The following is a 10096-nucleotide window of genomic DNA, read 5'->3' on the forward strand; positions in this document are numbered from 1 at the left end:
CTACCAGCACAAGTGTCAAAGCACAGACCAGGGTCTACTGGACATGGATGCTGAGATAGGGCTTCACCCAGACTTGGCTGAAGGCAGAGCAGGATGTCTTCAAGGATTGTACTCTGTACTTCTGCAGGCTGCAACTCTTTGTAGTGGTCTTGCCTCCAAATTGCAGCTGGGATTGTCCCCAGACCGCCAATAACAAGGATCTGCACCATTGAAACTGTCAAGGCCTGTGCAGTCATTGACAAGTCTACTGCCCCAACTGCCCAGCTACAGGCATGCCCCCCCAGCTGATGTGTGGACTGGGACTTGACCTGAAAAGGCAGGCAGAAGGCCAAAAGACAGGATGGTCAAAGGACAGGGCAAAAAATACAGCTGTTTTTGAGTATATGGTACGTGAAATGGCATTATGCAGTAAAATGCAAAAGTGCACATTCTAAAAATGATAAACGCAAGAAAAATATCTGCTTCGACATCTCGTAAAAGTCATACAAATGTTACAAAAGGGATACAAGTACCCCTGCAACACTTGACTGCAAAGTGATGTGTGCTACAGTAAAATAACGTCCCCCATACACTGGTAACCTTGTGATCTGACCAAGGTCCCCCAAAAGAGATGAGCGGAGCAAGGAAGGTAAAGCAAAAATACTTTAGTTCCCTCCAAAAGACAGCATGGTTGAAGAATTAGCAAAATGTTTGGGACTTTCTAGAAGTCAATGGAGGGAAAGCTGCAAAAAGAGCTACGAAAAAGTGTTCCTAACGATTGTGTATCTGTATAATCATGTGCCATCGTACACTGTTTGTTTTTTTTTATTTTTTTTGTGTTGCATATTCGTAAGTGGTCTCTTTGCTGCTCAACACTTAGGTTTTAACACCACCAATCTCTGCGTATATACATTAGTTACACTGGCTTTGCAAGCTCTGGTCTGCTGAGAAGCTGCATTACTACACTTCATGCGCTCCGTGTTTGTGCTTGCAACATACGCTTCTCACTTTCGTGTACTGTTGTCCCATATGCATGTCCCTCGGACCTGCTGTTCAGGCATTTCCTGGAATCCTGCTCATGATGTGTTTTTACTCTTACAGGTTGGTGTGAATGTTCCAATTCCTGTCCCACTGCCAATGTTTTCTTTCACTGGATCGCGATCCTCTTTCAGGGGAGACACAAACTTCTATGGCAAACAGGTACATATTACAACATGCTTGCTTCTTAAAGATGTGATGGAAGTTAGGTCCCTGGAAACCAGTTATATGTATGCTTCTAGTAGGACTGTACATAGGCAGAGCTCAGGCTGCAAACGTAGTACTTGGTGAGTGGTTATTCCAGCCATCACTATGCAGAAGTGGAGGCAAGGTGATATGATGGGTCATTTATAATGTGCATGTAAACAAGTATTTCTAGGCGCGACAAGACCAGGAAGGGAGGACAAAGCAAACTATCTTACTAGGCCTTGTGTCATTCAGATCGTGTAAGTGCTGCCGGGGTGGCCGGCTCAAGGAAGAGGGGAGTGAGGCGAGAGGGACTCCTCCCCCCAGAAAGCCTTGTGGAAAATGCAGAGGGTCTTCAACTTGATCCTTGCAGCCAGTGGAGAGATACCATCCCTGTGCTTGTCGCCAAAGACTAGACTTGCAGAACTGTTTTGGATTAGTTGCAAAGGGTGAAGTGTAGAGGCAGGCAGATTTAGAAAGAAGTTATTGCAGTTTTCCAGCCTAGAGGCTCTGGAGACGGTCAGCTTCTGGGGGAAAGTGGCAAAAGGAAGAATACCTCTGAGGAGGTGAAGCTGGTAGTGATGTCTGAGATATGAGGAGAGGATGGAGTCGAAGAAGACACCAAGGATTTTTGCCTCCCAGGAAGAGGGCCTAAGGAGGGCGGCCAGAGTGAAAGCGGGAGCCGGTGTCCCACTGAGCATTATTTCAGTCTTACTGGCATTAAGGCAGAGATCGTTGGAGGCACACCTTTCCTGAATCGCATATAGTCAGGAATGAGCGAGAGAGGAGAGTAGACTGAGGGGAGCCTGAAGGAGACCAGGGTCATCCGCAGAACACAAAGTTAGGAGAGAAAGTGGAGATGAAGTGGGCCAGAGATGCCAAGTAAAGGTTAAAGAGCCAGGGTGAGGAGTTGGAACCCTGGGGAACACCACAAGTGGAGAGAGAGGTGGTCGGTAGAAAGGACACTAATTGGACCTGGGTGGGACGATCAGAGAGGAAGGAGGTCAACCAGATGAGTTTCCCCCCCCCCCCCCCCAATCACCACCATAGTGTTGTTGCAGTGCTTGGCCTTGTCCAAAAGGTGGCATATTGTGACCCTGACAGGGTGTCGCCAGACTTTATTCTGTGGAAAGGAAGGGGAAGTTGGGGGAGGAGGTGATGGGAAAGATAAACAAGAAAATAGGACCAAAAATAGAGGGGAAAACCAATTGGGATGAGTGGGAGGGGATATGGTTCTGCAAACTAATCTTTGCCACAGAAGCCACCTTTTCGGATGATGCTGCAGGCATAACTCCTATCCCAATGTCGGTTGGCCTCCTCATACTTTCTCCAATACTCTACTGTTTTCTTCTCCATCATAATGTCTTTAAGCAACCAGAGGCAGCAGTTCATCCCACCACGCAGATGTTGGGGGGACGGGGGTAGCTAAACTGCAAATATAATCTTTTGGTTAATTGATCAACCTCAATACTTGATCGGAAAAGTTCTTAGAAAATCACTGTCTGTGTTTAGAATGTAAATGTGTCATAAATGTCAATACAAATTCCCATTATGTACTTTTTTTTTTGTAATCTAGCCTTCTCTAGACCCCACACACCATAATGTGCTCGATCCTTGTAAGGGAGTTTTACTAAAGTCCACCTGTGCTAGGAATATCGAAGACTCATAAGTACAGTGCCCCATTTCTTAGATTTGGCCTAGGGTTTTGGTAGCAATGGATGAGCAGCCAGGCTTAGTCTAAGAGGGAGACGGGCTGTAGTTGAGTACAAAGACCTTTGAGCACACTTCTAGGCAAGGAAACACTTGCTATATGGCGTGTACAGGCACGTTATGAATAAGTGTTTAAGGCGCGACGAGGCAAAGGAGGGGGAAACGGAGGGAAGACGGACAACAATCTTACTAGGCCAGGTGACATTGAGAGCGTGCAAGTGCAGAAATATAGTTGTATACAATTTACTTATCATATATACTAGGCAATGTTGGATTCAGGTTAGTAAAAACAGTTCACACAGATATGTACACTGGATATTTGCTGTAGCAAAACTCATTTCAAACATTAGACCTGTAGATGATCCGGTATGTAAAGGAGTAGTTTCAGCTCAGAAAATCATACATTAACCAACATTTACTAAACTAGCAATACTGATAGAGTAATTAATCTATCTGGGTGATGAGATGATCAAAAGTCAGATGCGCCACTAGTGGACCACTAACCTTTGGGCGACAGAACAAAGGAAGGCGTACTCTGTCAAGAGTTGTCAAATGCACAGATTATGCTTTTCGTAGAAAGTAAAATATTTTTATTTTAAAACGGTTCAGTGGGACTGAGTAGGCCACATGAAGGTTTTTAGCCTAAAGGATGGATGTCCTAAGGCCTGGGAGAACATGGTTGGTTAATTCTCCCCAATGTGACTACAAGCTCAGAAGGAGCAAACAGCAACACAACAAAGGCCCAGGTTAGTACCCAGAAGTCACAGTACCTTGTATGTTGAAGAAAAGCAATGTCACTGGCAGGTCCCCACGGGAAGATGACGGCAGCTCCAGTTCGGGCCTCTGACCTTGGTTCCTGGAGGAAGAACTTTTGGCGGGAGCAGACAGTCCAACTCTGTCACAGGGATGCCCTGCAGATGATCTTCGTGGCAGTTGGTTGTGGAGGCTCGACACAGGGTTTGCAACAGTGACTATTGTCACCCGGCAGACTGTCTTCCTTCTCTTGGTACTCGACTCTTCTGAGGACTTCCACGATCAGAATGGAGTCTCTGTAGGCCCAGACAGATTACCACAGGTTTGCAACCAGAACCGTGCTGAACGAGACACTGCAGCAGTGCCAGAGGTCCCATGGTATTCGTGTTTTTCTGGCCTGGAATGTCGCAGCACTTCATGGGATGGCTCAAACTGTAGCTGGTGTCGAGACTGGTTAGGCCCATTAGTCCAAGGGAGGAAGTTGTCCGGTCTGGATCTTCCCTGTCCTATAAGAAGATATGACTCAAGCAGCAGCGGTCAATCAGTCGGCTTTGGCGGTCGCTGGAGGTAGCTGCAGATGTCCTCTACTTTATTCTTCAGAATGGATCTTTCAGTGGTCGACTCTGGCTTCAGTATCAAGACGCGCTCCTTTTTTTATGCAGGAACCCAGACAATCGGCATGAATGCAACATTCAAACTTTGGGTGGTGGCTGTCCCATTTAGAACTGGATCCAAGCAGACACACTGGAGACAAAGACATGGGGTGTTTTGGTGTCCTCCCAGACACACTGGCACCTCTGTGCGGGCTTCCCAATGGGAGCCCGTCGAAGACACCTGAGTGGGAAGTTCTGCTCACTCCTTTAAGTAGAGGAAGGCTGAAGAAAGGGTAAGCCATCGTGAGTTGGCGAAAAAAGAAGACGGTCACCATTTTAGGTTAATGGTGACCCATGTGTCCCCCCTACGGCAGCTGCGATAGCAGCCTGCATGTAAAAATCTCCACAGCCACTCAAACTTGCCACTGTAACTATATTACAGGAGAAGTGAGAAAAGGTATACTATGGGTTCCTCAACCCTCCACAGAAGGTGGGGTGGTCTGTTCTCACAAAAGAAAAGCATAGGTAGGATACAAAGTATCCCCCTATCCTGGTAACATTGTTGGCACAAGAAAATAAATTAAATCCAGAGAGGAAAGCTCAAGGAGCTCCCAGCAGCACTGCACTGAAGGTGCTGTGTGCTGCAGTAGTAAAATACAGATGCCGTTGGGGAAAAAGAGGGAGGAAAGCCGACTCCTTCAAAGATAACTAAAAAGTGTTCCCACAGTCACGATCGGGGTGAACTGCTCAGGACTCAAAACGCCTTTGCACCAGTCCTTCGTGCACAGGGATTTAGAGGCTGAATCAGGCTAAACCTTGGCTGCAGAATTTTAAAACCTTTTAAATGGTTACTTTTATTTGCAAAGGTCGTAAATGCATCCCAAACCTTATTCTTTTGGTTAACGGGTTGAAGGATGGCAGCATGGCTTTTTCTTGGGTATGGTAGGGAACAGGCTTATAGTGTGATAACACACTCCTGGTGGTCTGGGGAGTACATAGAAAGACCATTGAAGAACCTGGTGGTACTGTAGGTTGCAACACATTTTTCAAACTTCCTTTTGTAGTGTATCTTAATCTGTATCCTGTGTACAAATGCCCTGTTGCTAGACAGTTAGAATCTGTGGCTCACTTTCTGTGGGCGATTGGTGGATGTGGTTCTCAAAGATTGCCTAACCAACTGTTTCAATCAAGTAGGTTTCCTCCTGTATCTTTTCTACCCTATTGTAATTCTCGTGATGAGCTGTTGAGCAAGGAAGAAAATGTCAGGATAGAAGAAGGGTGATGCAAAGCAGAACGCTGAAAGGTGGCCTCCAGAATGAATGTTGCAAAGGGTAAACTAAGGCCCTAAATATAAGTGTTGGCATATGTTTCCCAGCAGACCGTGCAGGCAGTAATTCGTGTTTTTATTACCTGAAGGAATTTTAGGACTAACGAATTATGAGAATACCTCCAACACAACAGAAACCGATTTTCCAAAATGCTGCGTACATTTTCTGAAAAGGCACACACAGTAACGTTTTCACCTTTTTGTTTTGAGGATTCTGTACAGTGCCGGATCAATGCATCTGTGGACAGGGAAGCCCTAGGCTGTAAACTATTGCCATGCTGTTGCTAAGCTGAACATAGTTGCTGTGCCTCTACATGCATTAACCTTTGAGATTTCTGTCCCTTCTGCAGGGCGTGCAGTTCTACACCCACCTGAAGACCGTGATCTCCCAATGGAAAGAGGAAGATGCAACAGTTACTAGCCCTGCAGTTGTAATGCCCACTATGGGTCGCTAACCATCATGGACGGATTAATCTTTTCTACTGTGGCTGGTACAAGCCTCTCCCGGACAGTGTGTCACCTGCAATATGACTATCTCAGCTGGTCATCACTTAGTTGTGGCATCCTGTCCGTTCTCTATGCAACGCCTCATTAATTTCAGCAGCCCCTACATCATGACATCCTTAGATTGCCTATACTCTTATCTGCACTCTGGACTGGCTTGCATGTGCCAGGGCACATTGCATCAGCAAAGCAGGACTCGCACTTGGCTTTTGGGTCAGTTGGAAACCTCATTGTCCTGCTGATGTGTGTGGCTTTGCCTTGCGGACACGGTCTACTTTAGATGAAGCAATTTCAGGACCTCTACTAGAGCATCTTCCTCACTTTGATTGTGATCTGGTCTTCATGTTTGTACATCCATTGCATCTCTGAATCCTACTGGTGGTCAGACCTATATGTGATGCCAAAGCAAGCAGCCTGAGCCTTTTTTCTGGTATGTACTCTTTTGCATCATCAGGCCTACACTGTCCTTTTAGACAGTATCCAGGGTTGGGCATGAAGGGAGGTCAATGCTGCAGTAAGTTTAACTGCCATCTCATTGGAACTTCTAGCACAAGAGATTCAAAGAAGGCTGGAGCCAAAGTTCACTTGCTTCTCTGCGGACAGACTATAGATTCACATTGTGGCTGTGATCTGCCAGCGCTGCTCGAACTAAGCTGCGCAGATCTAATGCAGCTAGCTTCTGTCATTGGTTTGAAGTTGCCTGATGCTGATGGAGCATACATTGACACCAATCATGGGCCCGAATTACTTAAGCTTAACTTTTTTTAATCTCCCATCGTTTGCAGATTTCTGTAACTTGCGAAACGGCAGCCCCAGTGGAGCTCTCCCATTTCATAATACACTAATATATTCCTTTTCATACTGCGTTCTTCTCACAAATTCTGAGGCCATGAACGTACTGGAGAATCAGGAAATGTCTTTGGCAAAGATGTGTGTGTGTGTGTATATAACCAGCCTTTCTGGAGCAATCCTCTATCATGGTCTAGAGAACTTTGGCGCAGGCTCTTGGTGCAGTTTCTGCTCTGATGATTGAGGTTTAGCTGCACTGAGTCAGCCGGTTGGGTTTTCTACTTTACACTTTGAACAATAAATCACTGGTAAATCTGTATGTGCGACTAGTTCTTTCTTCTACGAGTAGCCTTGTGTAAGCTGGATGTGGACACCGAGACCTTGATTTACTAACGCATCTTTTTTACGATACAGATTGGATTGAGACTCTGTGGCATTTCCACAGATGGTCCTCTGTGAGCCATTTTAAACATGAGTGTAATTCTGCCGTATTTGATGGTTATTACTTACTAAGGAGGTCCTTCATAGGAGGGGAATGATTACTCTGGAAGAATCATCCTGTAGATTTTGCAAAATTAAAGTCATTAAGGAAACATCTAGACATTTGATTTTGCACTGTCCTTCATGTTTATGTTCTTAGGATGTTGCCTAGTGAAGTTGTTCCCCTCTGTTAATTGGATTGATAATGAATCCCTTTGGCGAAGATGCTTTTTTTTTTCCTTCGTAATAGATTTTCTGTATGACTTTTTGTATGTTTGAAATATGCTTGTTTTATGAACTGACTGGAATTTGTTCTCTTTAAAAAAAAAAAAAAAAAGAAAATCAGTTCTCTGTTGTAATAGTTTCTTTTCTATAAACTAGGCAGTTTGTGGGGGTTGCAAACCTTCTGGAACTGGGAATGAGTGGAGGCTTTTTTCCGGGGGGTTGGAAGTGAATGATAGGACCTGTGTATGGGGAGGTGTGTAGTACAGGTCCTTTTGAATTAAGTGTAAGCACTGATACTGTAGATGAAGGGAGTTTTCATACGTTCCTAACCTTGGCAAGCAAGGATGGCTGAGGTTGGAAATCATGTGACCTGGTATTGGGGAGAAGCCGCCCTCCTGCAGATGCAAGGCATGAGGTGTGATACTGTGCTGCACGAATCTCACCAATGAATAATTCGTTTTTGGTTAGAAAAGAAAATGGGTATCCTCTTTACTGTGACCCTCAAGGGTCTCCCACCTCCATAATCTCTTTCCTATTCACTGCAATGGTTCTCAAATGTTGGTGAACTATCGCCAGATGATCCATCCTTTACCACACGGGGGGCCTAAAGGCTATGTTATTGAAGTCTCTCCCTCAGGGAATTTCTAAGGGACCTAACAGATTCGGTGGTGGTTCTGTGCGTTTCCTTTCAATGGGTAACTCCATAGATTCTCCTCGCTCTTCTAGCTCGCTCTCACTCCTCATCCCCACCACTACACCTCAATTCTGTCTCTTTCATGGATACAAATGCACACACACATTTGCAGCCTGACTCGCACCTGTTCTTAACCCTCCCAATTTCTCCCCTTGCCTCCAGTCTCACTCTCAACTCAATTGGTCCCAACCTCTCAGATGCAGCACCCTACCTTCATTCTCTATATTCCAATAGTTTCCTCCACCTGTTACACCCTACTCTGTGGTCTCTTGGCTCACCTCCTATGCTCTCGACCGAACACCCTTCACCCTCCTCTGCACCGGCTTGCTTTCTATAGAACAGCCTCCCATGTTGTGAAGTTCCTATGGGCTCCCATTGACCCTTTATATCAGTTGTTCCCTTTGGCTAATCTCTGGTTTAGCTAGTCACCGGGGGGCCCCGGAGCTGGGACTCCCCAGTGCCCCCTCACCCCCCTTCAAGTATTTAAGAAGGCTTCTGTTTTGCTGCTCCCTTTTCAGTTTGCATTCTGGTGCAGCAGCCTTGTTCTTGGGGCGTTTTGTTTTTTCCCTTGGGTTCTCTTCAAGCTTTTGAGTTTTGTGTCCAAGTGGGTCTGAGAAGTCTCTCTCTCGCGCTCTCTCTCGTGTTCTTCTTTTTCGTTCTCTTTTTCTCCTGTATGCTGTGCACAACAGGAAGTACAATGATACTTGAACGTCAAACGTAACCAAAGGCCGGGTCACTACACACAGAGGTAGATGGAGCACAGCCACACCCTATGGGGTTAGAAATTAAGAGGAGCTGGGAGCTGTTTAGCTCCTGCTTGGAACCTTGACGAGCCTGGTTTGCTTGACGCCATATCATGAGCTACTTAGGCATGTTGTGCATCAGTTTGCACTGAGAGCCAATGTGACACTAAATTTGTGCTTTTGTACCAATGTACACATTAGCATGAGGGTTCATCTGTACATCATTAAAATCCTAAGGGACCCTAAATAATGGAAACAAATATTTTGTTTGCATCTTATATGGACGTTGGATTTGCAGAACGCAATGTTCTAGGCTCCTCACTGTGCAGTGGTAGCTCCTGGCCACTGGTTAATGTTGGATACCCAGGAGCTGCCTTTAGCTCTTGATTATTCAATCTTCATTTCAATCTCTGCCCTAGACTCCACCCACAGGCTCCTTCACCCCAGTCCCTTTCTCTGAATCATTCAGGTCGGATGCCTGATGCAGTTTATTTTTCTCAGTTGACTCACCCTTGTAGTGTTATAACATTATTTTTGGTATCCAATGAAAATGTAGTCCACAAAAATGTCACTAAAAACGTTGTGATGAAAATACCTCTGCAGTGAAAATAATGCCATGCAAACAGTAGTCAATTGATGCAGTTGAAAGGTAGCCCAAAATGCAGTACTACCATGGTAATTGTTAGCATTAAGGAGGGTTTAGTGGGCTTGTGATTGCCTGGTTTAGGGTTAGGGTTAGGATAGGGGTTAGGGTCAAGATGTTGGGGGTTTGGTTAGTCGGTAGGGTAGATTAGGTTTTAGGGTAGGGGGTTATGGTAAGGCTAGGGCAAATAGAGTGATGGTTTAGTTAAATGTTAAAGGGATAAGGCTGGTGATGTTGACGTAGGATAGCAGTTAGGAGTGCTTTGAACACTTGCATGTGTATAGGTGCTTTACAATACCAAATTGAATACCATACCATGAAAAACCTAGTATTTAGGGTAAAGAAAACAGGGTAAACAGTAGAGTTGCCTTTAGGTTAGGGTAAGATTAAAGTCTGTATTAGAGCAAGGGTTTGGGCAGGGGCTATGTACTT

At 45.3% G+C, this 10096-nt stretch overlaps 1 protein-coding gene across 1 annotated transcript in view; it reads left to right on the forward strand.

The window, feature by feature from the left end:
• The window catches only part of ALDH6A1 (aldehyde dehydrogenase 6 family member A1), a 164376-nt gene extending 157178 nt beyond the window's left edge, over nucleotides 1-7198 (forward strand). Inside the window, exons 11-12 of the mRNA XM_069637641.1 lie at nucleotides 1081-1179; nucleotides 5937-7198. Coding sequence (XP_069493742.1) covers nucleotides 1081-1179; nucleotides 5937-6041 — 204 coding nt within the window. The 3' untranslated portion in view covers nucleotides 6042-7198. The remainder of the gene's footprint in view (nucleotides 1-1080; nucleotides 1180-5936) is intronic.
• Nucleotides 7199-10096: the final 2898 nt, after the last annotated feature.

Source organism: Ambystoma mexicanum, chromosome 14 (genome assembly GCF_040938575.1).
Source record: "Ambystoma mexicanum isolate Mex_15411 chromosome 14, UKY_AmexF1_1, whole genome shotgun sequence".
NCBI classification, from domain to species: Eukaryota; Metazoa; Chordata; class Amphibia; order Caudata; family Ambystomatidae; genus Ambystoma; species Ambystoma mexicanum.